A 27,257-nucleotide genomic window follows, 5' to 3' on the forward strand; every position below is an offset into this window, starting at 1 on the left:
CTGTATGTGTGTGTGAGAGAGAGAGAGAGTGTCTGTATGTGTGAGAGTTCGTCTGTGTGTGTCTGTATGTGTGTGAGAGAATGTGTGTGTGTATGAGTGTGTATGTATGTGTGTGTGTCTCAACTCCCCAGTGGAGATTAATGGAGAAATCCTTTCCAATTAACAGCAGGAACAATCCCTGTTCATTTTTATCGAGGGACCTTGCGTTTATTGATCATGTTGCTGGGATACGACACCTTTATTTTATTTCACCCTGCAGGATCAAGTAGGACAGCCCCTTGGCAAGGCAAAGTCAACAGAGTCTGAGAGGACCACATGGTGATTGGTTTAACCTGAGGGTCACTGTGCCTCAGGGAAGGGGAGAGAGGATGACAAGGTGGCACCTTCGATGATAACCGCAGGCAGTTGTGGGGATTGAACCCACGTCGCTGGCGTTGCTATGGATTACAAACCGGCCATCCAGTCAACTGAACTAACCGATCCCTCGCTTTGATATAGCGCCTTCGATGGAGCAACATGCCCGACACCATCAGGCAAATTCAGACACGCGGCGGCACAGGGAGACATTTGGAGAAATAACCAAATTCTTGTGCCAAGAGGGGTCGGTTTTACAGGAGTGATGGAGGAGGATAGTGGGGCGGAGAGGGGGACTGAGGGGAACTGGAGGTACTGCCTCCGAGTGCGGCTTGGGGCTGGCCAGAGGAGCCAGAATTAAAGGGAGGCAGGGGTCGCAGAGGGTTGGAGGGTTTGGCAGTGGTAGGGAGAGGGGCGAAGCCACGGAGGGAATTGGAAGGCGCTGTTTAAGCAGGACGGGGTCAGTGGACTTGCTGCACGTTAAGATGGCGGTGGGTGGAGAGGGTGGGGGCGAGGGGTGCTGGTGGTGAGCTTGCATCGAAGAACCCTTGGAGTACTGCGTACAGTTCTGGTCACCACATTATAGGAAGGACGTGGAGGCATTGATAAGGGTGCAGGGGAGATTTACCAGGATGCTGCCTGCTATGGAGGGAAGGTCTCACGAGGAATGGCTGAGGGAACTGAGGCTGTTTTAGAAGGTTGAGAGGCAACTTAATTGAGACATATAAGATAACCAGAGGGTTAGATAGGGTGGACAGTGAGAGCCTTTTTCCTCGGATGGTGATGGCTAGCACGAGGGGTCATAGCTTTAAATGGAGGGGTGATAGATATAGGACAGATGTCAGAGGTAGGTTCTCTACTCAGAGAGATGTAGGGATGTGGAACGCACTGCCTGCAACTGTAGCAGACTTGTGAACATTAAGGGCATTTAAATGGTCATTGGATCCACATACAGATGGAAATGGAATAGTGTAGGATAGATGGGCTTCAGATTGGTTCCGCAGGGTGGCACAACATCGAGGGGGGAAAGGCCGGCACTGCGCTGTAACGTTTTGTATTCTAAGAGTCAAGAGCTGATAGCACTCCCACAGCACCACTCACAACAGGATGTTAATGTGTAATCCACTGGGAGGGAGCTGGGCGTCCTTCACATTCTTATTTTAAGATCTGGACTGTGACTGCGACTGTCTGGGCGGAGTTTGCACGTTCTCCGCGTGTCTGCGTGGGTTTCCCTCGGGTGCTCCGGTTTCATGGACTGGTCGTGCTAAGTTGTCCCAGGGATGCGTGGGTTAGCCACGGGAATCGCAGGGTGATAGGGTGAGGGGCGCGGGGTCAGGGAGAGGTGGACCTTCAGCCTTGGACTCAATGGGCCCGCTCTCCGAAAAGTTTACTTCTCAGGCTGAACTGGCCTGACCTCTCTGCTCACCCGCCCTGGGAAAACCAGACAACCACGTGGCTCGTTTCGGTGTGCTGTCAGGCAGCGTACAAATCAGACATCCGACACAAATCCCTTCTGCTCATGTGGGAGAGTTCAGTTACAGTTCATCATCTCACCACAACCAACCCTCCGGATGACCAGAGATGGCGAGACAGGTGGACACACAGAGAAACATGAGCACAGAGAGAGAGAGAGAGATGGTGAGGCACAGTGAAAGAGTGAAAGGAACAGGTGGAGGGATTGGGACAGGGAGAGAGAGAAGAGACATGTAGAGAAGGAGAGAGACAGTGAGGTATAATGGAAGAGGAACAGATAGGGACAATAAAGCAGAGGGATTGGGACAGAGAGAAAGGAAATAGAATCATAGAATATCATGGAATCCCTACAGTGTGGAAACAAGGTCACACTGACCCTCCGAACAGTAACCCACCCAGGCCCACTCCCCTATTATTCTACGTTTATCCCTGACTAATGCATCTAACCTACACATCCCTGAACACTGTGGGATAATTTAGCATGGCCAATCCACCCTAACCTCTGCACATCTTTTAGATTGTGGGAGGAAACCGGAGCACCTGGAGGAAAACAAACACAGACACGGGGAGAATGTACAAACTCCGCACAGAGTCACCCAAGGCGGGAATTGAACCCGGGTCCCTGGTGCCGTGAGGCAGCAGGGCTAACCCACTGAGTGAAATAGAAAGTGAGAGGAACAGAGAGAGAGAGAGAGAGAGCTGGACAAAAACAGACAGAATGAGATGGAAATGGGATTGGGTCAGTGGAGTTGGAGGAAGTCAGAATTGGATCGCACGTCAAAAAGAGAAGCAGAGGAGAGGAGGCAGGTCGAGAGCAGGGGGGATGGGGAAAGAGCGAGACACAGACAGAAAAGGGTCTGATTGGCGCCTGAGCCGTGTTACTCACCACAATCAGATTCCACATCCGGGCTGCTTCAGCAACCAGGGTCGAGACTCCACTGCAGCCGGGCATGAGGACAATCTTCATGGGCTCGTTGTAGAGCAGCTCGTACAGGTACTTGGTGGACTTCCCAGGGTCACACTGCAAACACAAACACAAAGCACAACCAATCAGCCAGCGAAGGGAGCCCGGCCCAGGCTACCTGGAACTTCATCACCACGCGACAAATAATGGGTACAGGCGAGGGGTTGCTACAACGCACAGGCTCCGGCCGGTGACACAGGAAGGGGAGCCCAGCATGAGGTGGCATAATCCTCATGCACATCTAACAGGTGGTTTTGTCAGTCATGACACAGTGGGTAAGCTCTCACACATCTGAATCAGAAAAGGGTGGTCTCAGACACTTTTGGGGGGGGGTCAGATATAATGGATTCAGCGCAGAGGGAGTGCTACACTGGCAGAGGCGCTCTGCAGCAGATCAGACACACTCACCCTACTTGAGTAGGCCTGATACCTTTATTTTATTTTTCTCCCCGTCATAGAGATGTACAGCACGGAAACCAACCCGTCCATGCCGACCAGTTATCCCAACCCAATCCAGTCCCACCTGCCAGCACCCGGCCCATATCCCTCCAAACCCTTCCTATTCATATACCCATCCAAATGCCTTTTAAATGTTGCAATTGTACCAGCCTCCACCACTTCCTCTGGCAGCTCATTCCATACACACAACAGCCTCTGTGGGAAAAAGTTACCCCTCAGGTCCCTTTTATATCTTTCCCCTCTCACCCTAAACCTATGCCCTCTAGTTCTGGACTCCCCCACCCCAGGGAAGAGACTTTGTCTATTTACCCTATCCATGTCCCTTATGAATTTATAAACCTCTATAAGGTCACCCCTCAGCCTCCGACGCTCCAGGGAAAACAGCCCCAGCCTGTTCAGCCTCTCCCTATAGCTCAAACCCTGGCAACATCCTTGTAAATCTTTTCTGAACCCTTTCACAACATCCTTCCAATAGGAAGGAGACCAGAATTGCACGCAATATTCCAACACTGATGTGGCAGGGGACGGGGTGGGGAGTGCAGCATGAGATGGCACAATCCTCATGCACATCCAACAGGTGGTTTTGTCAGTCATGGCACAGTGGGTAAGCTCTCACACATCTGAATCAGAAAACGGTGGTCTCAGAGACCAATGTCCTGCACAGCCGCAACATGACCTCCCAACTCTTGTACTCAATGCTCTGACCAATAAGGAAAGCATACCAAACACCTTCTTCACTATCCTATCTATCTGCGACTCCACTTTCAAGGAGCTATGAACCTGCACTCCAAGGTCTCTTTGTTCTGCAACACTCCCTAGGACCTGACCATTAAGTGTATAAGTCCTGCTAAGATTTGCTTTCCCAAAATGCAGCACCTCACATTTATCTGAATTAAGCTCCATCTGCCACTTCTCAGCCCATTGGCCCATCTGGTCCAGATCCTGTTGTCATCTGAGGTAACCCTCTTCGCTGTCCACTACACCTCCAATTTTGGGGTCATCTGCACACGTCTGTAACTGAGGGATTTTATGCCCAGGTACTTTGTACTCAAGATGGCGCCATGTGGGCGGTGACATTGTATGCTTTTCACCGTGCTCTTGCCCTTGGGTACAGGTGACAGTTGAACCTAAATCTCGTAAAAGGACGCACATTTTTCTTGAAGGGTGGGTGGGGGAAGAGGGAGTTCCCTCACTTGCTTGTTATTTTGCCCTCTGTCTCCTTGTGGGACCATGCTGTGCACAAGCCAGCACTGAGTACGTCCAAATTGCACTCCGTCGTCTGCGTGGTGCGTTGGTACATTTGGAAAGGGTGGGAGGGGGAGAAGGGGGTGATGGGGGACAGGAGGGTTATTATGTATGGGTCGTTTTCTCTCTCTCTCTCTCTCTCTCTGTGCGAGTGAGTAGGGGAAATCTGTACTCAAGAGCTGACTGTGCCACCTCTCATAGACAATAGACAATAGGTGCAGGAGTAGGCCATTCTGCCCTTCGAGCCTTTTTGAGCAGGGCAATCTCATAACTCGCTGTGTTAAAAATAAACTCCTTCACCCCTCCCATCCCAGCGACCCCACCCCACCCCCCTCAGCTCTGGCTTTCCCGCCAATTTTCTTGACCCCGTGTTATCGAACCTTCTGGCTGTGGAAGCGATCTCTGTCCACGTATTGCATTGGAATCCCCTGGGGATTTGCAAAGCCAGGATTCACACCTCCCTTTCACTGTCCCCCAGTTGAAGGAGAGTCACCGGCCTGGTGGGCACTGTCACCAGATTGTTCACCTCGAGACCCGGCTAATGTTCTGGGGCACCTGGGTTCAAATCCTGTCAGGGCGGACGGTGAACGTGAGAGGCCAACTGTTTGGCCCAATAAAAGAAACGTTTGGTCCTTTCGAGACAGAAACTGCCACCCTTGCCCGGTCTGATTGATATACGACTCCCGGCCCACAGCAATGCGGGCCACCCTCGACCTGTCACTGGGTGACTAGGGACGCCCTCGTCCACGCAGTCATTCCCACATCCTGTGAACGGAATTCTTAAAAATGCAGCTTTGGTGAAGTCTCCATGACTTGTCTGCTGGCCAGGTGGGTTTGCCACATTCCCAACACCCCTCCCCCCCGCCATTCGGGGAGAGGAAATCCCTTTGCCATCTCCGCACTCCCCCTAAACAATCTCCCGCCTCTGACACGGAGATCTGCCCACAGCGAGGAGAAGACCCAGGCGGGGAGTGAAGGGTTAAAACATAAAGAGCGACGTTCCGAAAGGAAGGCAAGAGGAATCCATTAAAGTCAGCCGGCAAGTTCCCAGGAGGCTGGTTGATGAATGTGCTGTTTTCATGTCACTGGCACAGTCATCAGCCAAGCTGCAGGGCCTGAGATTACACTCGCACCTTGAGTCTGCTCACATCCAGCAGCTCACGGTGAGTGAGTAAAGCACACGTCACCTTCCCCCCCTCCCCGACCCTCACCAACTGCTTCCCCTCCATCTCGATCCCCAGTCCCCACTCTACCCTACATCATGCTCATGTCTCTCACCGGCACCCAGGCTGGTGAGACTTTCAGACAACGGTGCTCTGCCTCTGCATCGGCCAGTCTCACCCCCACATCCTAGGGAAGGGTGGCTCAGCGCAGGAATCGCCTAGAGATGGACCTCTGCCCCTCTGTCCGATATCTCTCCCTCGTGTTCGTGTTCCCTCAGCGTCTTCACCTTGAGCTGCCTCAGCCTCCGCCAGATCAGGTCCGAGTCTCTCAGGAGCGTGACCCAGTCCTGCTCACCTATAACCTCTGACCCATGTGGCCTCCCATCTTAACCCATTCATTTACAACCACCGACCTATGTAGCCTCCCATTTTAACCTGTTCCCAGTCCTAATCCCCTGTAACCTCTTACTCAACTGGTCTCCCATCTTAACCCATTCATATATAAATTCTGACCCACCTGGTCTCCCATCTTAACCCTTTCATATATAACCTTTTACCCACCTGGTCTCCTATCTTAACCCGTTCATTTATAACCTCTGACCCACGTGACCTCCCATCTTAAGCTGTTCCCAAGCCCGTTCACCTTCCTCCTACTTTATCTTGTTCCCAGTCCTAATGGTCTACAATCTCTGAGCAGACTGCCCTCTCTCACAATTCCAGTTTGTATCAGTTTGCCACCACTCTCTATCCCTGCAATAGGAACCCTCAGTCATTCTACTATCACAGAGGTCCTACATTAAGGACCAGCCTGGCAAATCTCTGGGATAACAGTTTCATATCACACCCATATTCCTTGATTCCTCTAAGGCTTAAAATCTATTAATCATAGAGATAGATTGACTTAGCTATCTCTATGTCTTCAAAATACCTGGTGATTGACCACAGCCCTCTGGGCGAAAGAAAACCAATGATTCACAACTCCTGGAGTGAACAGGTCTCTCCTCATCTCGATACTAAATGGCAGGCCCTGTATCCTGAGATTATGGTGTCTAGTCTAGATCGTCCATCTGGGGGAAGCAACCTAACAGTGTCAAAACTGTCAAGGCCTTTGGGAATATCTTACCTTTGAACGAGATTGTTTCTCATTCTCCTAAACACCACCAAAAATGGGGTCATCCTCCTCCGTGTTCCCTCGCAGGACAACCCTCTCATCCCCTGGGATCAATCCAGTCAATCCTTGTTGTCCCCCCCATCTAAGACGGTGTGATCTTCCTTTGCTACAGAGATGCTGTACTGGTTATGACTGTGGCAAGTCCTCCTCATTCCTGAGCCATGAGCCCCTCCCCCACCAGGTAATAACGGGGTGATTTGCCAGCCGGACAGTTGGCCGCACTTGCTAACTTTCTCTGATTTGTTGACGAGGACCATTGGAAAAAGTCCTTTGCACTTGCACTTGCCACCTTCTTACCCCATCCAGCACTGTATCAACAATATTGGATGCATTGTTCTGCGCCAGGGCAGACATGATGGGCCGAGTGGCCTTCTTCCATGCCATAACAATTCTGCGACCCCTCCCCCCTCCACTTCATCTGAGTCATTGATAGTGATTATATAATAGCTGAGGCCCAACTGAATATGGCAACACACGTGCTACCTTTTCCCCCTTTGGGGAACGATAGTGAAAAAACAAACATGGAGGTCAAACACTGCACTACAACCAGTCCTGGTGGGGACCCGAACCAGGAGGCCCTAACCCAGAGGTAGGGACACTACCACAAGACCTCCACGCCCAAGAACTGAGTCTTGTAGCATCCCTGCCAACCCTGAAGCGACCATTTTATTCCAACTCTTGGTTTTGTCTGCCAAACAATCCGGAATGCATGCTAACACATTCCACCCAAAATCAACAAGATGGGAGGCAGGGGTGACATCACTTGGCGAGCAGCCCAGCAGGTAACGGCTAATGCCCAAGGGTGTTGGGGTGGGTGGGGGGGGTGGGGGATTCAAATCTCTACCTGTGGAAGATAGCTAGTTTCAGCAACGATTAAAAGGCCCATCTGGTTCACCAACATTCCTTCAGACAAGGGAATCTGTGTCTTTGCCCTGGTCTGGCCTACACGTGACTCCAGACCCACTGCCCCCCGGAATGATCGAGCGAGCCGTTCAGTTCAAAGCCAATGGGTAGGAAACGCTGCCCTTCTGGAAATCCAAACCTGCTCCCTCCCAGCCGAATGGTTGAAGGGCTGAAGCTGCTGAATAATCTGCTCCTGCTCCGATGCCCACCTGATGCCCTCCTGCTCTGATGGTGCGAACAGAATGCCCACCTATTGCAGAACAACCTCAACGCTGCCCACTTAGCAGACAGACGGCGTTCAGCAGAGGACACCCTAACCCCGGAACCAGAAAGCCGTGCGTCCAGTCCCACTTCTGAGACAGTCATAGACCCACCCAGCACGGAAACAGACCCTTTGGTCCAACTAGCCCATTCCGACCATAATCCCAAACTGAACTACTTCCAACTCCCTGCTCCTGGCCCATATCCCTCCAAAGCTTTCCTATTCATGGACTTATCCAAATCTCTTTTAAATGTTGTGAATGTACCCGAATGCACCCTTACACCCTCCAGGCTAATTCGACCCCCACCATGTGCAGACCTCAGTACAGATCCTGTAATGAAGTTCTAAGCATCTGTTGAGGAATCCGGGTATTTTGAAAAAAAAATTAAAAACCCATTCACTTACATTTGAATTCTACCGAATATTTATTCCTTACAAAGTGAAGCACATGTATTAATTGTCGCTTTTGAAGCACTGGATCTGTCAAATTGCGAACTGACAGGAATGCCACTGTAACAATGAGAGGTTGTGAAAGGAGCCATGCAGCATTGGCTTTTTAATGTTAGCCCTCAGGCTTCTGTCAACAGACAGAGTGAAACAGTAAACACTGACCCCCTTTTTTTGAAACACTGCAGGCAGCTATTTTCAAATATTTAAAGGGAAGGATGTTTAAATGCTTTGAAAGCTTGGCATATCTCTCGGCATCTCACTTGATAGCTCCAGTGAACTGGATATTTGGAGTCCCAAACGATGCTTGACCGCACCCAGAATGCACATTGTCTCCCACTCAGGGCACCTGATTCTGGGACCATATAGACTCATAGAGATGTACTGCATGGAAGCAGACCCTTCGGTCCAACTTGTCCTGATATCCCAACCTAATCTAGTCCCACCTGCCAGCACCTAGCCCGTATCCTTCCAAACCCTTCCTATTCATATACCCATCCAGATGCCTTTTAAATGTTGCAATTGTACCAGCCTCCACCACTTCCTCTGGCAGCTCATTCCATACACGTACCACTTTCTGCTTGAAAAAGGTGCCCCTTAGGTCCCTTTTACATCTTTCCCCTCTCACCCTATACCTATGCCCTCTAGTTCCGGACTTCAAAAATAATACTTCACCAGGCAAAAGGACTTTGGAATGGTTGGACCTTTCCCTACCAGGTCGAAAAAGTTTTATTTCGAATGTCCCCGTTAATGAAAATCAGATCTGACTGAAGGCATCTGCCCCGTAACATGCGCATTTGCCCTCTAGACCAAATGATAACCGCCTCCATTTCCAACACCAAGTCCCGTCTCTGTGAGAACGGTAGGTTCTGGATTCAGGGGTTCCGAATTCACCAAGATATTTTTTCCCCCCCAAGATATTTAAGGCAGAGATGAGGAGGAATTCCTTCTCCCAGAAGGTGGTGAATCTGTGGATTTTTTTTTAAGCACAGAAGGCTGCTGAGGCTGGGTCATTGGTTATATTCGAGCCTGAGATAGGCAGATTTTCTTGTTATAATCAGGAAGGGATTCAAAGGTCAAGGGGGGAAAGGCAGGGGAGGGCAATCAGATCAGCCATGATCTCACTGAACGGTAGAACACACTCAATGGGCTGAACGGCCTCCTACACCTTCAGGTTATCAAAGACGAAGAACAACTCTGAGCAAAGTTTCGGGCAGAGCCCATTTTGCACACGGTGCCACAGCTACCGCCACTTATAACATAACATTGCTGTCGAAGATACAATGTTCTCCTGGGATTCTGGCCGACCGCGTGTGGAACTTCACGTTAAAAGCTGCTCGCCACGTTGATTTGTGGAGCGAACGTTGACTTTGTGGAAATGAAGCTAACTGGGACATCCCGGGAAGGCCAAAGACGCTGTCCAGCTCGCAGAGGCTGGAGACAGAAATGGAACGCGGACGCTACAGTCGTTCGAGAGCCCACAACACTGGCACAAATCCAGCAGAGGGGATAAACCTGAGAGCAGAGTGAAACCGAGGCTTTGGCACCGAGTGTTAGAGATGTCAAACCTCCAGGCGTTGCTATGGAAACGGTTGTCTCTGAAGGTTTTTGCCATGTTAACAGTCCACTGAAAGACTCGACAGACCTCAGAGGAGGAAAACATGGACAGAAAGTATTGAGGAGAGGATGAGCGGGGAAGGCCTGGGGTTTAGGAAGCTGGGAAGGTTTCAGTTTACGACACACTGTCGCTAATTGCTGATATCATTCCAAAAGCAGGTATCCATCCCGAGGGGGGAGATTCACTGGGAGATGATCCGATTGCAGCTCCCAGTTAATGACTGACCTGCCGGTCGAGGCTGCTGGGCTGGCCTTTCGGATGTGGGCATCGTTGGATCTGCCCCTCATCTTTCACAAGGTCTTGGCGAAGTTGACCTCCCGGAACCTGCTGCGGTCTTTGGGAGATGGGTACACCCATGGTGCCATTGGGAATGCAGCTCTAAAACCTTCACCCAGCTACAACGGTGGGGATATTGATACAGCTCCGAGTCAGGAAGGTGTGTGTGTGTGTGTGTGTATCTGTCTGTCTGTGTGTGTGTGTGTGTATGTGTTGTGTGAGTGTGCGTGTTGCATCTCTGTGTGTGTGTACCTGTGAGTGTGTGTCTGTGTGAGTGTGTGTGTTGTGTTTGCCTGTGTATGTGTATTTGTGTGTGCGTGGTGTCTGTGTGTGTGTACTTGTGTGTGTGTGTTGTGTATGTGTGCACGTTTGTGTGTGTCTGTGTGTTGTGTATGTGTGCATGTTTATGTGTCTGTGTGTGTGTTGTGTCTGTGTTGTGTATGTGTGCGTGTCTGTGTGTCGTGTATGTGCGTGTGTGTGCGTGTGTTGTGAATGTGTGTGTGTGTGTGTGTATGTCTGTGTGTGTGTCTGTGTGTTGTGTGTGTGTGTGTCTGTGCGATGTGTATGTGCGTGCGTGTGTTGTGTATGTGTGTGTGTCTGTGTGTGTGTCTGTGTGTTGTGTATGTGTGTGTCTGTGTGTTGTGTATGTGCGTGTGTGTGTGTCTGTGTGTGTTGTGTATGTGTGTATCTGTGTCTGTGTGTTGTGTATATGTGAGTGTGTCTGTCTGTGTCTGTGTGTGTGTTGTGTATGTGTGTGTGTGTCTGTGTATGAGTGTGTCTGTGTATGTCTCTGTGTGTGTGTGCGTGTCTGAGTGTGTGTCTGTGTATGTGTCTGTGTGCCTATGTGTGTGTGTGTATATGAGTGTGTCTGTGTTTGTGTGTGTATGTGTGTGTCTGTGTGTGTGTATGTATGTGTGTATTGTGTATGTGTGTGTGTGTCTGTGTGTTTTGTGTGTGTGTATGTGTCTGTGTATTGTGTTTGTGTGTGTGTGTGTGTGTGTATTGTGTCTGTGTGTGTGTGTGTGTGTATGTGTCTGTGTGTGTCTGCGTATTGTGTTTGTGTGTGTGTCTGTGTATTGTGTCTGTGTGTGTGTGTGTGTGTATGTGTCTGTGTGTGTCTGCGTATTGTGTTTGTGTGTGTGTCTGTGTATTGTGTCTGTGTGTGTGTGTGTGTGAGTGTGTGTGTGTCTGTGTGTGTGTGTGTGTCTGTGTGTGTGTGTGTGTGGGGCTTAGAGTGGTATTTGCAGGTGGTTCCTGTGTATCTGCTGCCCTTGCCCTTCTCAGACTGTGTGGTCAAAGGAGCATGTGTGAGTTACTGCAGTGCATCTTGTAGGGAGCACACACTACTGGGCATCACCCCTTGGAGTTAGTGAAAACGGGGAAGTTTGAAGGTGGTGGATGGGGTGCCGGTGAAGCAGCTGCTCTTCCCTCGCATGGTGTGAAACGACTTGGATAGAGCAATTTCCCACTTTGCCGAGTAGATGTCAGTGGTGTAGCTGTACGGAACAGCCTGACCGGTGATGTGGCTAGTGCTAGAGCACAAGTCTTCAGGGCTACTGCCAGAACGTCGCCAGGGCCCATAGCCTTTGCAATATTCAGTGCCTTCAATAATTCCCTGAGGTGACATGGAGTGAACCGAGTTGGCTGAAGATGGGATGCTTCTTGCGCCGGGGACTTGAGGAGGAGGCTGAGGTGGATCATCCACGCCTCCCTTCTGGTTGAATACCTTAGCCTTGCTGACAGCCTGGGATCAGATCAGGCAGGAATAAGGAATGGGAAGGGAAGGCAGTTAACGTGTGGGTGTTGTCTTTGGCCTCCCTGGAGGGGGCCGAGACGGATCATCCATTCGGCGCGTCTGTCTGGCGGTGGGTATAAATACTCCTTGCTCTGATCTTCTCTGTCACTGAAGACGGAAACATTTGTGGAGCTTCCTCTTCCCGTTAGCCGTTTAAATGACCGCCCCCACTATTCGATTCTGGCAAGACTGTAGAACTTCGATACGATCTGCGGACTGTGGGATCGTTTTGCTCTGTCAATTACTTACTGCTTATGCTGTTGGGCGTACAGGTCTCTACCAGGTTGAGACTTCACCTTGAGGCAGGCCTGGCGTTGCTCCCCTCTCGTCCTCGTCATTAAACCCCTGTCTTCACCACAATGGTAGAACGGGGGGAGGGATATGAGTTGACAGACTGTGGCTGGGCGTAATTCAGCTGCTGGTGGCCCGCAGCTCCTCGCTGGTTGCCCAGTTTTGAGCTTTGAAGTCTGCCGCCCCCCCCCCCATTTAGCACAATGGTGGCATCACACAGCAACAGTGGTGGTAATCTGGTGGAAGATGAGGGTACATCTGGAGAGCTCACTCGAAGAACTGGCGCCAGCACATTGGACGGAATGGGCTCCTGTGCTGCGGTACTCACTAACAGGATTCTTGGGGGGGACGTTGGCTTTTTATTCAGAAAGGGCTGGTACAATCACGCATTCGGGTAGGATTAGCATCGATTTAGAAAGCGCCCATCCAGTGCTACAAGGTGAAACTGGAAGGCCAACGATTGCCACCTCTGAGTGGAGCACCAGTGGGCTGAGGGGATTTCTGGAGATTACAAACGTACATGTGAGCGAGGAGCAGGAGGACCCCACCATTGGACCCTCGGGCTGCTCTGGCATTCATCTCCATCTTGGCTGACCTGGTTACAACCTGCCCATGATACGCTTTCATGGGTTTTGCTTATCAAGAACCTCTCAGCCTCTGCTTTCAGTAAATTCAGAGACCTGAACTTCACCAACTTTTGAGGAAGAGAATTCCTAACACTCTCATTCATAAAGTCTTGGAGATGTGCAGTACGGAAACAGACCCTTCAGTTCATCCATACCGACCAGATATTCTAACCCAATCTAGTCCCACCTGCCAGCACCCGGCCCATATCCCTGCAAACCCTTCCTATTCATATACCCATCCAGATGCCTTTTAAATGTTACAATTGTACCAGCCTCCACCACTTCCTCTGGCAGCTCATTCCATACACGTACCACCCTCTGTGTGAAAAGGTTGCCCCTCAGCTCCCTTTTATATCTTTCCCCTCTCACCCTAAACCTATGCCCTCCAATTCTGGACTCCCCCACCCCTGAGGAAAAGACTTTGTCTATTTACCCTAACCATGCCCCTCACAATTTTATAACCCTTGATAAGGTCACCCCTCAGCCTCCTACACTCCAGGGGAAACAGCCCCAACCTATCCCAATAGCTCAAACCCTCCAATCCCGGAAACATCCCCTTTCCAGTGTTTTCTGACCCCTTTCAAGTTTCACATTTTTCCTACAGCTGGGAGAACAATCCTTTTTTCGGATTCCATCGCTGGAACTGCAAACTCCGACAGCCTTTTCCCTGATGCTTTCAGATGAATAAATTAAGCTTGCAACTTTTTTTTTTCCCCGAACACCTACGAATGTTTCTTTTTCCCAAATTGGCTCGCTGCAGTGCCATGGAGATTACAGTGTTATTTCTGGGAGATTCGAGGGCCAATGCTTGGAGAACTAACAAGTGCCTGAGTGAAATCTGAATTTAAAATAAGGCAGCCTGGGGTGTGACATAAAGGCCTTGTACCATTCGGATTAAAAACAGGAAGGGCTTTGTGACTAATTGAAAAGGTCTTGCAATTCAACAGCCTTTACCGTTTATTTCTTGCACATGTTCACTGAGATCTCTGTGCGAAAGCCGTCAAGTGTGCAGCGTCTCATTGCTCATTATTCAGAAGAGACTTTGTTCTATCTCTCTTAAGTCTGCAGTGAGGACCTCTCACACACACAGACACGGACCATTTTCCCCACTCCTGGAATGAACATGCACATTTTATCTGTCAATTCCTCACTCCAGCTACCTGCTCTCATTTGTACAGTTTACTGCAAACCTTCAATGCCAATGGAAAATCTGGATACACACGCTTGCCGTTTTGGTCACACCGTCGAGTGTAGGAGCTGGGAGGTCATGTTGAGCTATAAAGAACATTAATAAGGCCATTTCTGGAATTGTAATTCTGGTCTCCCAGCTGTAGGCAGAATGTTGTTCAACTTGAGGAGGTTCAGAAAAGATTTACAAGGATGTTGCCAGGGTTGGAGGGTTTGAGCTACAGGGAGAGGCTGAACAGGCTTGGGGCTGTTTTCCCTGGAGCGTCGGAGGCTGAGGGGTGACCTTATAGAGGTTTACAAAATCATGAGGGGGCATGGATAGGGTAAATAGGCAAAGTCTTTTCCCTGGGGTGGGGGAGTCCAGAACTAGAGGGCATAGGTTTAGGGTGAGAGAGGAAAGATATAAAAGAAAGCTAAGGGGCAACTTTTTCACGCAGAGGGTGGTACGTGTGTGGAATGAGCTGCCACAGGACGTGGTGGGGGCTGGTGCAATTGCAACATTTTAAAGGCATCTGGATGCGTATATGAATAGGAAGGGTTTAGAGGGAAATTGGTCAAATGCTGGCAAATATTTCAAGCCTAATTTAGGATATCTGGTCGGCATGGATGAGTTGGACTGAAGGGTCTGTTTCTGTGATCCACCATTTGAGTTCTTGGCCTGAGTAATAAGCCCTTACAGCACACCAACAGTCCCATTTGCATACATTATCCTTGCTTTCCAGTCTCTATCTCCTCTGTAATTTGCCGCCATTACGATGCGCTCTCCCATTTATATGCACTTTTAAGTCTGTCGACATTCTGTCTTGTGGGATACCTTGTTAGATGCCTTCTGGAGTCCATGTGAACAAACTGACTAATTTCCCACCGTCAGTGAGTTACAGGCTGGGGCTTACCCCCCCGCAGCTAGTAACCCACAGACCCGCACGCTTGCTGCAGCTCGTTGTTCACCAGCTCGACGTCTCTCAGGCCCTCGAACCTGTTCTGCCACTCCATACCCTCTGTTTTCAATACACCTCATGGCCTGGAGTGGCACCCGAGGCCGGGGTTGCGCGTTCAGAGGCAAGGACGCTACCCGCTGCAACACAAGAGCTCGGTCCAGAGGCTGCTTCCCAAAAAAGACAATTCGGCCAGATTCAGTGGAGCAAACCCATGGTGGTTCTCTCTCTCTCTCTCTCTCCCTCTCTGATCAGTTCACATTAATCTGTGGGCTCCAGTCACTCTGACCCTCAGAAGAGATTGCTTTGCGTCTCTCTGGACCACAGCTCCAGCCTCCTTCCCTTCACTTAATCAGTGGGAGAGGGACTAATGTCTTTTTACATAGTTTATGCGCTGAGTACACTCACATGGCCTTCCTCCCAATCTCTCAGCTCGGTGTGAAGTCAGCGCCCAGGGAAACCTTTCTCTCTCTCTCTCTCTCTCTCTCCTTCCCTTACAGTCTGCTCCCATATGATTTTCCCTTATCCCACTGCACAGCCTGCCTCCAGTCAGTGCGTCACCAAGCTCTCACGGCTGTGGGAAGACTCCATGGTCTCCTCAGACTCAGGTGGTTTAGCCACAAGGACCAGGAATGTGCCCAGTCTGACCTGCCTCATGCCACTTAGATTAAAGTGGTGCATCTGGCACCCCTCCCTCAGAGGCAAAAAGGTTGTGGGATCACATCCTGATCCAAAAGACCTGGGTGTCAAGACCTGGGCAAACACCCGCAGGCAAATGTGGAGCCTGGAGGTGGAGGTGAAGGGACTCACTGGTAAGCTTAGGACAGACATGATTCCTGAGTTGTGTTGTCACATCCAACTCAGGATAGTATGAGACTCAGAGATTGCTTGGAGTTATGTGTGAGAGAGAATGTATATGAGAGTGTGTTTATATGTGAGTGTGTGTGCTTCTGTGTGTGTTTATGTGGAAGTGTGTGCGTCTGTGTGTGTGTGCCTGTATATGTGCGTGGTATGTGTGTGTGAGACAGTGTATGTGAGACTGTATGAGAGTGTGTATGTGTGTCAGAGTGAATGTGTGTATGAGTGAATGTGTGGGGTGTGAGTGACTCTGTACGAGTGCGATAATGGGTGTGCATGTGTGAGAGTGTGTGAGAGAGTGGGTGTGTGTGTGTGTGTGAATGTGTATGTGTGAGTGAATGGGTGTGACTGTGTGAGTGTGAGAGTGTTTGTGTGAGAGAGTGTGCGTGTGCGTGAATGTGTGTGAGACAGAGTACGTGTGAGAGCGTATGTGTATGTGTGTGAGAATGTATGTCCGTGAGTGTGTGAGAGAGTGTTTGTGTACTTGTGTGTGAATGTGTGTGTGTGTGTGTGTGTCTGTGTGTGAGTGTGCGTGTGTGTGTGTCTGTGTGTGAGAGTGTGTGTGTCTGTGTGAGAGTGTGCATGTGTGTGTTTGTGTGTGTGTCTGTGTGAGAGTGTGCGTGTGTGTATTTGTGTGAGTGTGCGCGCGTGTGTGTCTGTATGAGAGTGTGCACGTGTGTGAGCCTGCTCCTCCTTGTTCATTTAGATGGGCGATTGGAAGAGGCTGCCAAGGGGGGAGCAATGGTGAGCTGCTGTAATGCATCCAACAGATGATGCCCACTGCTGCCCGGGGGCACTGGGAGTGAACAGTGAGGGTGGTCAGCGGGCTGTCAGTCAAGTGAGCTAATCCGGCATCGAGCATTGTGGGTGCTGCACCGATCTGGGTAAATGCAGACTGTTCCATTAAACCCCTGATGTGGCACAGGCTCACCAGGACATCGCGCATGGTGAGGGGACGAGTATTGGGCAGCATCTCACGTTTCCCCTACCTCTCGGTTACAAGCGGGAAGGTGAGTAAAGTCCCAGACCGGAGCCTCACGGCAAATTTACCGGAGAGGGTCCGGGGGCATTCGACACATCCTCGGATCAACACAGGCCCTCTGGGGGCTGCCTCCTGTCAGATCATTCTGCCTCAGCCTCAGCTCGGAAAGGGGTCAGCTGGGCATCTGTTACTGGTCTGCCTTTGGGATTGGCACAACCAGCCCCCACCCACACATTTGCCCACCTTCTTAGATGCTCCTTGCTTACCTGGCATTGCCATCACTACTCTCCCCCTCCCCACCGGCCACAGGCTCCACCTCCCACCCCCCCACCACCCCCCCATCTGCAACATGCCTGGGGTCCACACCCAAGGAATGGGGACTGCTTGCAGTCCCAGCGGTGGCCACCACTGCTGGTGGCGCTGCTGGGCATTGTCGGGCAGCCAATAGTTCACAGAGATGGGACTCCCCTCCTCAAGTGAGGGGTGGGAATCCCACCAAAACCCTCAGAGTTTTAACCGAGTGTGTGCGTGGTTGAGGTGTGGGGAGAGAAATGAGAGGGTTTGTGAATGGCACAAAGCAGGACAGGGAGAGACATGACCAGCCAGAACACGGTGAAGTCACCATGAGAGAGCAGACTGACTTAACCGGAAGGACAGCAGGCCTCAGGTGAGGGGAGAGGTTGAGAAGGAGAGTTCTTCACAGTGACCTTAAGCAGTGGTAGGAATTGAACCCATTGTGTCACTCTGCATCACAGACCAACTGACTGAGCTAACTGACTCCCCCCCCCAGGTACCACTGCTGGAGTGGAGCATTGGAGGCTGAGGGGTGACCTTGTAGAGGTTTATAAAATCATGAGGGGCATGGATAGGATAAATAGACAAAGTCTTTTCCCTTGGGTCAGGGATCTAGAACTAGAGGGCATAGGCTTAGGGTGAGAGGGGAAAGAGATCTAAGGGGCAACTTTTTCACACAGAGGGTACGTGTATGGAATGAGCTGCCAGAGGATGTGGTGGAGGCTGGTACAGTTGCAACATTTAAGAGGCATCAGGATGGGTATATGAACAGGAAGGGTTTGAAGGGATATGGGCCGGGTGCTGGGGAATGGGACTAGATGGGGTTGGGATATCTGGGTCAGCATGGATGGGTTGGACCGAAGGGACCATTTCCGAGCTGTACATCTCTATGACTCTGGGAAGCTGTCCCGGTTAACGTTGCTGATGTAGTTAACAATTCCCAGGATGGGAGCATACGTGAGAAACGTCTGCATTGAACAGTGCATCACAGGAAGCAGGCATTCAGCCCATCCTGGCTAGGTCAGCTCTTTGAAGGAGCTGCCTAATTAGTTCCACGTTCCCCACAAGCCCAGCGACTGTGCGAAACGCCTTGGGAACAGCGCGGCACATTAACAGCACTGACATAAATTGCTGTCTCGCTTGAGTGAGTGTCTCAAGGGCCTGTTTAGAATAAACCCACATGACGATGGGCTGTGATGATTAACCTGACCTGAATAGTTGAAGGAGGTGAAGGGGGAAATGAAGAACAAACAGCGAGAAACTGGCCTCGCAGCATCTGAGCTCGGTCATGGGCTGGACGGATATTCCCAGGGGGGAGGCGGCTGCGCTCTGTGAGCGGCCCAGAGGTCTCGTCAGTGGGCCAGGGAAGGGATCTTCCCAGCTCAGGTAACGCACCCGCCTCCCCCCCATGGTATGTTTACCGTACTTAACTGTGAATGGTGGGGTGGGTGGGGAGAGAGGTAGGTGAGAGGGTTAATCCCCTCCACTGGGAACAGGCTGCCTGGTGTCTGACTGTGGAGGGGAGGGGGTTTGGAGGAAGTGATGGGAGGATAAAGCATATTCAGAGAATTCTTGCTTTCTGGCACAGGACTGCTTCGAGAGAAATGATTCTTCGCTGGGAGCAGGTTGCTGTTTCAATGTGAGGTGTTCGGTGGAAGTGTCCCACTGTCTGAAGTCCTGACCAGAGGCTGTTTTCTTATTACATTTGACATTTTCTTGTCTCCATTTTCATGTCCTATTATAAACGTTTTCATCCATTTGTTAACATCAGACAAGTAACATCAGCTCAGGCGTCCAATTCAATTGCACAACAGCCATCAGCCTGTGGTCTGCATATTCACTGGAAAAGTCTAGGCTCGCTGGACTGACCTTCTGAAAGGGGTCAAGGGACCAGCCCTCCTGCTTCTTGTTCACTGGCCGTGAGAATGATGATAAGACCCTCAAGATCGGAGACGGTTACAGAGAGTGGTGAGCCCGGACAATCACAAAGGCCAACCTCCCATCTATAGACTCTATCTACGAGGCCCCACTGTCAGGGAAAGGCCACCAGCATTCTCAAAGATCCATCCCACCCCGGCAACAACCTCTACCATCGGGGAGAAGGTACAGAAGCCTGAACACACGCACCAGCCGGTTTCAAAACAGTTTCTACCCCACTGTTGTTAGAATACTGAAGGGACTCACAAACTCTTAACATTCGCCTGTCCCTGTGGTTTTGTTTTTGTCGCTGTTTCCCTATTATTTACTTATCTACGCGACTTAACTCTGTGACCTGCCTGTATTGCTCACAGGACAAAGCTTTTCACTGTGTCTCGGTACACGGGACAACAAATTCAATTCAAGAACCGGGCGCAGAGTCATGTTACAAAAGGGAGCTTGGGAATGCTGTCCGAGCAGCACCGAAAGGACAGTAACACTGTTCCATACCTGCAAGACGCATAGCTTGGGAGGGGAACTTGGAGATGGTAACCATGCAGGCAGGAGGAAACATCACCTGTGTCACAACGTCTTTCGGAACTCAACTTTTTACAGGTGCTGACCTTGGAGTGTTTGACAGGATGGTGTAGAAGGCTGTATTTTGTATCCAGACAAAGCTGGATTGTGGATGGTGACACCTAACCCATGGTATACCTGCCCTAGGAGTGTCTCTTAGGTACACTGTAGGAAGATCTTTATACGGTCATAGTGTCATAGAGTTAGACAGCACAGAAACTGACCCTGTGGTCCAACTCATCCAGGCCAACCAGATATCCTGAATTAACCTAGTCCCATTTTCCAGCCCGTATCCCTCTTAAACCCTTCCTATTCATATACCCATCCAGATAACTTTTAAATGTTGTAATTGTACCAGCCTCCACCACTTCCTCTGGCAGCTCATTCCATACACGTACCACCCTCTGGGTGAAAACATTGTCCTGCTTAAATCTTTCCCCTCTCACCTAAAACGTATGTTCTTCAGTCTTGGCCTGACCTATCCCTTGACAATTTACCCTATCCATACCCCCTCATGATTTTACAAACCTCTATAAGGTCATCCCTCAGCCTCTGATGCTCCAGGGAAAACAACCCCAGCCTGTTCAGCCTCTCCCTATAGCTCAAATCCTCCAACCCTGGCAACATCCTTGTAAACCTTTTCTGAACCCTTTCAAGTTTTACAACATTCGTCCATATAGCACAGAGACCAAAACTGATTGCAGAATTCCAAAAGTAGACTAACCAACGTCCTGTACAGCCACAACATGACCTCCCAACTCCTGTGCTCAATACATTCTGGATCTAACCTTCCCTGGGAGTGTTTGCTGGGACAGATAAAAGGAAGCTTTACTCCAGATCTAAACTGTGCTGTAACCTGTACTAGAAGAATTTAATGGAGAGCATGTAGAGAGAGCTTTACTCTGTATCTAACCCCGTGCTGTCCCTGTCCTGGGAGTGTTTGATGGGGGACAGTGTAGAGGGAGCTTTACTCTGTATCTAACCCCGTGCTGTCCCTGTCCTGGGAGTGTTTGATGGGGACAGTGTAGAGAGAGCTTTACTCTGTATCTAACCCCGTGCTGTCCCTGTCCTGGGAGTGTTTGATGGGGACAGTGTAGAGAGAGCTTTATTCTGTATCTAACCCGTGCTGTCCCTGTCCTGGGAGTGTTTGATGGGGGGACAGTGTAGAGAGAGCTTTACTCTGTATCTAACCCCGTGCTGTCCCTGTATTGGGAGTGTTTGATAGGAGTGGGTAGCGGGAACACCATGCTTTCTGAAGGAAAGCAAGTTTTTGTGGTTTGATATTAACCTCTCAAAGCTTTCAACAGACACCGAGAACCAAGTATTTAATGGAGCTATAAATTCTGTGTCTTATGATCCTGTTCCACACCCACCTGATGAAGGAGCAGCGCTCTGAAAGCTAGTGCTTCCAAACAAACCTGTTGGACTATAACCTGGTGTTGTGTGACTTTTAACTTAATGGAGAGAATTCACCTGAAACTCGATTGATTGTGACTGTTATGATTTTGCATCCAGTAGCCTGGATGCCTGTTCCTAAAAGCATTATGGGTGCACAGCAGACGGACTGCTGGGATTCTAGAAGGCAGCTCACCACCCGCATTCCAGCGACATTAAAAACTTGCACGCCAAATTCTCCTCTTGCCAATGAGGCCCACATAGTGTAAACAGGTAAAAGGGAATGAGGAAGAATTATTGAGCATACAGCATTTCATTGGATTGTTCCTCTGAGTGCAGCTGGTTTGAATATGTAAATTATTAATCCCCTCCTGGCCCCTGGGGCCCACCATACATTATTCACGGCATCGCCTCCATCATTATTCTGCAGCCACTGGACCCACTGTGATGTACCTGACAGCTCAATGTGCCTCCGGTGGTATGCATCTCCTGTCATGTTGGGGAAAGACCACTGCCTGGGCTCTTCCTGAAGTTAAATGGGGGGTCTGCTGGGTTATCGGACCCTCCTGGTGTCTCTAACGCATGTCGATGTAATCTGGTTCAAGTAAAAGATGCGTTTGGTTTGTTTGGATAGACTCAAACTGCAATGTTTCCCTGATATGCCACCGTACAGAACCAAATTGCATTTGTGACTATGTACATATGAAGTTTTTTTTAATTAATAAAGTTAATTTTGAAATTTAAAAAAATTGTATTTGAATCTCAGAGTGGATAGAGTCAAAAGGGAATGTTGGTTTCCTTGATATGCTACAGTACAGATCCAAGCTGTCTCAGGGACCCTGCAGGCACATAGATACTTTTATAAATGAAGCATATTTTTGAAATAAATAGATAAAATTCAATCTCTGACTCAGTGGTTTGGGTCGAGGTTCGTCCTGAGCAGCTCCGTGACTCCGTGCTCTATGGGCTGTTCCCCGGGACACACACCGAGACAAACACCGACTGTGCCTGGAGGACCGTCACCTCGGTGAGAGACACTCTTTGGTCTGTCCGAAACCTGTCGGTCTTCCAGGGCAAGGAGCTGACCCCGACTGAGTGTTGCAGACTGGCACATCCCAGGGTCCAGGACTACGCGCTGAGGGACGCGCTGAAGCTTGGGGCAGCTGCTGCCAAGGGGTGGTGGGGAAAGACCACCGTCTGGGGCCTTCCTACTGAAGGTAAATGGGGGTCCGTTCAGTTATCGGACCCTCCCGGTGCCTCAAATAGTCTCCTGAATAAAAAATGTCTTGGGTTTGTTTGTTTTACCCATGTAAAGACTGTATAGAATCGAACTGCTCTGATGTCTATGTACGTATATTATTATTTTTATGAATAAAGTATTTTTTTGAAATAAAAATCAATTTCAGTCTCTGTATGTGGTGTTTTGGGGAGCTAGCTGTACCCAGTGTGATATATATTGTAGCTTACTGCACCTGTACATTGTAGTTTTCTGAACCCTGTGTGCTTTACTGTATATTACAGTTTTTCCCTGTGATGTGCCTGACAGTGTGCTGTGCCTGGTGTAACGTGCATTACAGCTGACAGGACGGGTTGTGATTTCGATTACAGTCTCTGCACCCAAGTGTGATGAGTATTTCTGTAACTGATATGAGGTGTATTACACATCCCTGCAGATGATGTGATTTAGTTTTCAATCTTTGCACCTGATTGTGGGAATTGTGTCACAGTCCTCTGTATCCGGAATGATGTGCGTTTCAGGTTTGTTTAACTGTTGTGATATGTATCACAGCTCTCTATACCCAGGACAATATTTATTACAGACCTCAACATGCGAAGTGATGTGGATTACAGTCTCCCTGTACCCAGGACAATATTTATTACAGACCTCAATACGCGAAGTGATGTGGATTACAGTCTCCCTGTACCCAGGACAATATTTATTACAGACCTCAATACGCAAAGTGATGAGGATTACAGTCTCCCTGTACCCAGGACAATATTTATTACAGACCTCAATACGCGAAGTGATGTGGTTTACAGTCTCCCTGTACCCAGGACAATATTTATTACAGACCTCAATACGCGAAGTGATGAGGATTACAGTCTCCCTGTACCCAGGACAATATTTATTACAGACCTCAATACTCGAAGTGATGTGGATTACAGTCTCCCTGTACCCAGGACAATATTTATTACAGACCTCAATACGCGAAGTGATGAGGATTACAGTCTCCATGTACCCAGGACAATATTTAAAACAGACCATTTCGTGGTTTAAACCATATTCTGAAGGACCCTGGCTATTGACAATGATTAGATTAGATTCCCTACAGTGTGGAAACAGGCCCTTCGGCCCAACAAGTCCACACTGACCTCCCGAAGAGTAACCCACCCAGAACCACTCCCCTCTGACTAATGCACCTAACACTGGTCAATTCATCTGAATCTGCAGATCTTTGGACTATGGGAGGAAATCAGAGCACACCCACGCAGACACGGGGAGAATGTACAAACTCCACCCAGACAGTTGCTCGAGGTGGGAATTGAACCGGGGACCCTGATGCTGGGAGGCAGCAGTGCTAACCACTGAGCCACCGCCATCACCTGGTGGTCAATAGAGATTCACAGGGTTATTGTCTGGGATTGAAAGTCTGAGTTATGTGAAGAGTCTGGATTGGCTTTGTTTGTTTTCCCAGGAGCAGATGAGGCTGAAGGGGGAGTTGGATCGAAGGATATGAAATTATGAGAGGTATGGACAGGATAGATCAGGAGCATCTTTTGCACAATGCAGCTGTGTCTTAGACCAGAGGGCAGAAATTCAAAGTGAGGACGAAGTGGTTTATCGGGATCTGAGTAAGACCTTCCTCACCCAGAGAGTGGTAGAAATGTGGAACGTGTTGCCTGAGAGGGTGGGGGAGGCAGGGGCACTCATTACAGTTCACAAGCATCTGGCTGAGCATCTAAAACATCAGGGCATACTGATGATGGAACAAGTGGGTTAATGTAGTTTGGTGGTTGTTGGTCAGCATAGATATATCTGGCCGAAGGGTCTGCATGTACACTGCATCACTTTCTATGACTTCAGCACTCGGTGCTGTGTGGATTACAGTCTCTGTACCCAGTACGATGTATATTACAGACCCCAGTACACAGTGTGATGTGGATTACAGTCACGGTACACAGTACAATGTATACTACAGACCCCAGTACACAGTGTGATGTGGATTACAGTCTCTATGCCCAGTATGATGTATATTACAGACCCCAGTACACAGGGTGATGTGGATTACAGACTTTGTACCCAGTATGATGTATATTACAGACCCCAGTACACAGTGAGACATGGGTTACAGTCTCTATACCCAGAATGACGAGCATTACAGACCCCAGTACACAGTGTGACGTGGGTTACAGTTTCTGTACCCAGTACACAGTGTAACGTGGATTACAGTCCCTGTATCGGTAATTATGTATATTACAGACCCCAGTACACAGTAAGATGTGGAGTACAGTCTCTGTACCCAGTACGATGTATATTACAGACCCCAGTACACAGTTTGACATGGATTACAGTCTCTGTATCCAGCATGATATGTATTACAGATCCCAGTACACAGTGTGATGTGGGTTACAGTCTCTGTACCCACTACAATGTTTATTACAGACCCCAGTACACAGTGTGATGTGGGTTACAGTCTCTGTACCCACTACAATGTTTATTACAGACCCCAGTACACAGTGTGATTTGGGTTACATCCCTGTACCCGGTACGATGTATATTACAGACCCCAGTACACAGTGTGATGTGGGTTACAGTGCCTGTACCCAATACGATGTATATTACAGACTCCAGTACAAAGTGTGATGTGGATTACAGTCCCTGTACCCAATACAATGTGTATTACAGATCCCAATACACAGTGTGACGTGGATTACAGTCCCTGTACCCAGTACAATGTTTATTACAGACCCCAGTACACAGTGTGATGTGCGTTACAGTCTCTGTACCCAGTACAACATTTATTACAGACCCCAGTACACAGTGTGATTGGGTTACAGTCCCTATATCCAGTACGATGTATATTACAGACCCCAGTACACAGTGTGATGTGGGTTACAGTCTCTGTACTCAGTACGATGTATATTACAGACCCCAGTACACACTGTGATGTGGGTTACAGTCTCTGTACCCACTACAATGTTTATTACAGACCCCAGTACACAGTGTGATGTGGTTACAGTCCCTGTACCCAGTACTATGTATTTTATAGACCCCTGTACAAAGTGTGATGTGGGTTACACTCTGTACCCGGTACGACGTGTGTTACAGACCCCAGTACACAGTGTGATGTGGGTTACAGTCCCTATACCCAGTACGATGTATATTACAGACCCCAGTACACAGTGTGATGTGGGTTACAGTCCCTATACCCAGTACGATGTATATTACAGACCCCAGTACACAGTGTGATGTGGGTTACAGTGTCATTACCCAGTACAATGTATATTACAGACCTCAGTACACAGTGTGATGTGGGTTACAGTGTCATTACCCAGTACAATGTATATTACAGACCTCAGTACACAGTGTGATGTGGGTTACAGTGTCATTACCCAGTACAATGTATATTACAGACCTCAGTACACAGTGTGATGTGGGTTACTGTCCCTGTACCCAGTACGATGTATATTACAGACCCCAGTACACACTATGACGTGGATTACAGTCCCTGTACCCAGTACAATGTATATTACAGACCCCAGTACACAGTGTGATGTGGGTTACAGTCTCTGTACCCTGTACTATGTATATTACAGACCCCAGTACACAGTGTGATGTGGGTTACAGTCTCTGTACCCAGTACTATGTATATTACAGACCCCAGAACACAGTGTGATGTGGGTTACAGTCTCTGTACCCAGTACTATGTATATTACAGACCCCAGAACACAGTGTGATGTGGGTTACAGTCTTTAGATTAGATTACTTACAGTGTGGAAACAGGCCCTTCGCCCCAACAAGTCCACACCGACACGCCGAAGCGCAACCTATCCATTCCCCAACATTTACCCGTTACCTAACACTACGGGTAATTTAGCATGGCCAATCCACCCTAACCCGCACATCTTTGGACTGTGGGAGGAAACCGGAGCACCTGGAGGAAACCCACGCAGACACGGGGAGAACGTGCAAACTCCACACAGTCAGTCGCCTGAGGCGGGAACTGAACCCTGTGTTCTCCCCGTGTCTGTGTGGGTTTCCTCCGGGAGCTCTGGTTTCCTCCCACAGTCCAAAGGTGCGCAGGTTAGGTGAACTGACCATGCTAAATTGTCCCATAGTGTTCAGGGATGATAGGTGCATTAGTCAGGGGTAAATAGGGTAGGGGAATGGGTCTGGAGGGATTGCTCTTCGGAGGGTTGGTGTGGACTTGTTGGGCCGAAGGGCCTGTTTCCACCCTGTAGGGAATCTATATCTTCTATAAAAGCTCTATAGCATATGCTTGATTGGCAGCACACCCACTCCTTCCATCACTGATCGTAGGATCGCTACAGTGTGGAAGCAGGCCATTCAGCCCATCGAGTGATGCCCGACTTGAGCACCTGTCTCCCACCTACAAGAGGTGCCGCAGAAATCACCTTCGACGGCACTGTCTGAAACCGCTACCATCTAGAAGGACAAGGGTAGCAGATGCAGCAGAACACCCTGAACTGCGCTTCACACCCACTCCCCATCCCGACTGGGAGATCTGTCACTGTACCTTCACTTAAACAGGGCCAGAATCCGGTGCGGGTCTGTCTACACCAACCGGACTGCAGCGGTTCAAGAAGGGAGCCTCTCCAGGGCAACTGGGGACGGGACAGTAAACGCTGGCTTAGCCGGCGATGCTGATGGCGCGGGGGAATGAGGAGAAAAGGCTTTCTCCTACTCAAACGCACCCTTAGGTTCACCCATCTTCCTCTCCTTACAATTGTCATGCCCTGTCCCGTCAAGAGCAGGACGGGGGAGAGAGGGAAATACAAAAGGAATGAATTGGGAACGCACTGCCCCGCAATGCAGCATCCAA

At 49.5% G+C, this 27,257-nt stretch overlaps 1 protein-coding gene across 1 annotated transcript in view; it reads right to left on the reverse strand.

Annotated features, from left to right (window-relative positions):
- LOC132832563 (gamma-aminobutyric acid type B receptor subunit 1-like) overlaps nucleotides 1-27,257 on the reverse strand; it is a 336,573-nt gene that overhangs the window by 23,952 nt on the left and 285,364 nt on the right. The window contains exon 6 of the mRNA XM_060850654.1: nucleotides 2,714-2,848. Coding sequence (XP_060706637.1) covers nucleotides 2,714-2,848 — 135 coding nt within the window. The remainder of the gene's footprint in view (nucleotides 1-2,713; nucleotides 2,849-27,257) is intronic.

The sequence above is a fragment of the Hemiscyllium ocellatum genome, chromosome 35, assembly GCF_020745735.1.
Source record: "Hemiscyllium ocellatum isolate sHemOce1 chromosome 35, sHemOce1.pat.X.cur, whole genome shotgun sequence".
Taxonomy (NCBI): Eukaryota; Metazoa; Chordata; class Chondrichthyes; order Orectolobiformes; family Hemiscylliidae; genus Hemiscyllium; species Hemiscyllium ocellatum.